The 3705-nt window shown below is 43.8% G+C and overlaps 1 protein-coding gene across 1 annotated transcript; it reads right to left on the minus strand.

Moving 5' to 3' along the window:
* Positions 1-336: 336 nt before the first annotated feature.
* LOC148831401 (uncharacterized) lies at positions 337-3705 on the minus strand. Its single transcript, XM_088922473.1, has 5 exons — positions 3559-3705; positions 3193-3352; positions 2245-2427; positions 1396-1566; positions 337-803 (listed from the first exon to the last, which is right to left on the minus strand). The coding sequence occupies exons 1-5, from the start codon at positions 3703-3705 to the stop codon at positions 337-339; spliced, it is 1128 nt and encodes a 375-aa protein (XP_088778599.1).

The following is a 3705-nucleotide window of genomic DNA, read 5'->3' on the forward strand; positions in this document are numbered from 1 at the left end:
TAGGATATGGAGTGTATTCCACAAGGTTCTGAAATTTTTGCTCGCCAGTCCCATCCTTAAGATCCTCAGCGGTGATTGTGGCTATGGTTGAACACGCCTAGCATATCCTATTATTGCAAAGACCTGAAATTTTACTACAAGCCTGGACATCCGAGCAATCCGAACTAATACAACCATGGGTTATTTTGGGGCTCAAAAAGAAAAATGCCTGCGATTTATAATACAGCCAGATTCCCCTTCCTAACCTTAAGTGTAAAGAACATGAAATTCTGTCCAGGGCAGAGTGAGCAGTCTGCTGTGTCAGCATCGCCTCCAGCCTGAAAGCAGGTGGAGAATCTATATGGAAGCCGCTTCCTCCTTGGGCCTCCAGCCCCCACGGAAGTGCAGCAGCTTAGCAATGTGCAGACTTTTCATGCCCATAACGTCCCTCATCATGTCTGGCTCCAGCATGTACAGGAAGCTCCCATCCACCTGTTCGTGCTGGAAGGCCTCGGCATACTGGCCCAGGTTTAACAGCTGGAGACAGTCACAGACCTCTGCCACGCTTAGCCCGTGCAGGTCTGTGGGCACCTCTGCCAGGGTCTGAAAAGTAGTGGGAAGTGGGACTTGGACTTCTGTATCTTTCTTCTGAGGAAGAGAAGGGGGTTTCTCCTCTATGCTGCTGTTCTTTGGGGTGGAATTCCCCAGGCATTGGTAGAGAGCGATCTCAGCTCCCTCCTTCTGGATAGTCATGTAGATAGGCTCCAGCTCTGCATACACACTGCCATGATCGCTCAGTGCACTCTTATCCAGTAGGGTAATATCTGCAGAAAGGCATGTGATAAACAAATAATACAAATCAAAAGGGATTTCTAGATAACAAAACGTTCACTGGCTATGCATTCAAGAACGCCAAATTTTCTACTCTATTTTAAATCTTAAAGTGTCAGCAGCACACTAATATATAATGTTTATTCTTTGTGGTCCCTCATTTCATATTAACTTACGTACTTGAAAAAGTACAGTCTGCCTTGAATTACTTGTGTCATTTGTTGAAATTTACTCCATGACAGATTAAATAATCGTTACACATAGTTCATAAACACTAAAGACATGGCAAAGATAAAACCTGGATTGGCGTTGCAGAGTGGTTAGGATTCTGGACTAATATTATTTCATCATTAATATTATACTAATAATAACAACAATAGGTTTAAAATAAAATCATGTTGATTATGTAGTGGAACTATGGACAGCAGTATAATCTCAAGCAATACCACAGTGAGTAAACATTTTGCACTATAATGACTTTTTACAGACAACCTTTTCGTTTTTGTTCATGGACTAATGTAAGAGCCCCAGATAAGGGTGGCTAAGACGTGCTGAAGGAGGATGGCTCTGTGTTGGCCCTGGTACCTTGGAAGATGAAGTGATCCATGTGACCCAGCTCTTTGATAAGGCTGCTGTGTGCTGTGCAGATGGTATCCCACTGCTCCTGGCTCTGCCCTTCCAGCCCCTCTGCCAGGGCAAGCCTCACGTCCTTCATGTACATGGGCAACACCATTGGCACCTGTACCATCAGAGTCCCTGAACAACACACAGATCCTTAACACCGCACAGAGTCTCCAACCTCCAGTGCCGAAAATCATTTTCTGTTCCCCTTTTAAGCTGAATTGCATTTAACTGTGAAAGAATCATTAAAGTCATTGGAGTTCTCCACCTCAACCACTCTCTTGGTTTAAACTTACATAGTGATAGAATGAAACATGGGTGATACATTAAATCTTTGGGCATTATATACTTTAAATCAAAGCTTGAAGTAAACAGGCTTTGGCTATTAAGTGGTTAATTATTAATAAGCAATAAACCACTCTGTTGCTTTGCTGTAGAATGTGATACATTCACCCAGTCACATCAAAAAACTACTTATTTCTCATAAGAGATGTACCAAGCCAGAACCTATCCTGAAAGCATAAGGCTTAAGATGTATATTAACTACATCCTGGACATGATACCAGTCCAAGACATGGCAAACACACAGGGACTATTTAGTGGAAAGAAGCTGAAGAAAACTTTTTTATTAAAAACAGCGGTTTTTATTGATTAGCACCAAAGTAACCTACACGGACAGACACAACCAGGATGTTAAAGCTCTACAAAATGCATAGGATTTCTTGAGTATATTTGTTTCAGATGGTGACTGCTTTGGTGAGCTGGGAGACAAAAGTCAGAAGGCAAATTTCGACAGGTGGTGGGGTTACTGACCTGTGCTACTGATGGAGTACCCCAGTAAGAACATCTCCTGGTAGGTCTGAGTAATAGTCAGGCTGTCCAGCTTCTGGTCAGAGGACTGCAGGTTTTTTGTGTTCAGGCTGAGCACTGTTGTGGGCTGGACACTGACAGGCAAAGGAAATGTCTCCAGGATTGCCTGAAGAGTGTAGGGACCATCTGCAGCAAAAAATAACTGTTTAATAGTGCAGGAAGCCAGGGAAGACACGACATGACAGATACCTGGGAACTGCACACAGAGCGGGTGTCATGCCCTCTGCAGCCAGAGGGCGCTCCTACTCTGTCCTGTCCCTATTTTCCTGTGCTTTGCTGTCCTTCCGGTGTCTCTCTCTCTGGGGCTATATATTTCCAGGTCTCGGATTCACCTTCGCTCAGCATTGATGTTCGGATGTCCTGAGACCCGCCTAGCATCCAGTTTGCCCCATGTCCGCTGCCTGAAGGCATTGGTTTCTACACGACTCCTGAACTGCTGAGCCCAGGCTAATCCCCTGTTCCGCCGCTACACACATGGGTCTTTTTCTGCTCTCCTGCCTCTCCACTGTTCATCGTGACAGCAGGGATGTGTTAGTTGACAAAATGCTGAGCAGTCTCACAGAAAAAAAGAGAAACTCTTAAAGTGTAAATAGGTAAAGCAGATCAAGCTGAAAGGTGAATAGAAAAGTTCAATGAAAAGCAAATGTGCTTCATCCTTTCAAGTAGGAAACACCTACTGCCTTTCGGAGATATAAACATGCCGTCTTGTTTCCAAAATGGATTTTTAGTAGCTTGACAGGTAGAGTGACTCTACAGGTATCTGAACACTGTATAAAGAGAGAAGGAATTAGCTGAAGAATACAAACTGAGATAAGAATAAGATCTAAGAGCAAAACCAAACGCTTTGCTGGAGGGAAACAGGAATAGCTAATGATGTCTGGACAGCCTTACCATCTGTTGCTACCGCTTTTCTATTTTTCTCACCAGGCTTGCCTCTGCTCTTGATGTAGAATGTCACAGTGTTGAACGTGGTTGGCATAGACAAAATCTTGCCAGACTTATACTCTGCCACGGCTCTCATCTGGGAGTACAGCGAATGGACGTGAATAAGCTACAAAGTGTGAACAGACAAAATGACAAAAGAAAGTCTGAGTTATTGGCCTCTTACCACAGCACATTCTGAAACAGAAAATTGCAGCTCTTTTCTCAGCGTCTGTCTTCTCTGTCCTTTAGAATACATATACCCTACTGTAGACCTCACACATCTAGTCACTAGACAGCACTGTCCGCCAAACATCAATGCCAAGATCCACTCACCGTGCTTGAGCTAATACTGTCCAGCTCTTGTCTCCCCAGGAAGCCTTGTGTCACTTTAATGATTTTGGGAAAAGAGTCCTTGAATTTGGTTGCAAACTCTTTAATGGTGTATTCTGTGGTACACCAGAGAATCCTGGACACATCCAT

This window comes from Atractosteus spatula, chromosome 7, assembly GCF_055471065.1.
Source record: "Atractosteus spatula isolate fAtrSpa1 chromosome 7, fAtrSpa1.hap1, whole genome shotgun sequence".
In the NCBI taxonomy this organism is placed as follows: domain Eukaryota; kingdom Metazoa; phylum Chordata; class Actinopteri; order Semionotiformes; family Lepisosteidae; genus Atractosteus; species Atractosteus spatula.

What these genes read in the sequence shown, in the direction of transcription:
- LOC148831401 (XM_088922473.1), bottom strand. Translation starts at nt 3,705, where the DNA reads ATGGATGTGTCCAGGATTCTCTGGTGTACCACAGAATACACCATTAAA. An exon ending in AAAAGCGGTAGCAACAGATG is followed by an intron (nt 2,428 to 3,192) that starts GTAAGGCTGTCC and finishes TTTTTGCTGCAG; the next exon opens with ATGGTCCCTACACTCTTCAG. An exon ending in GGATCACTTCATCTTCCAAG is followed by an intron (nt 804 to 1,395) that starts GTACCAGGGCCA and finishes GCCTTTCTGCAG; the next exon opens with ATATTACCCTACTGGATAAG.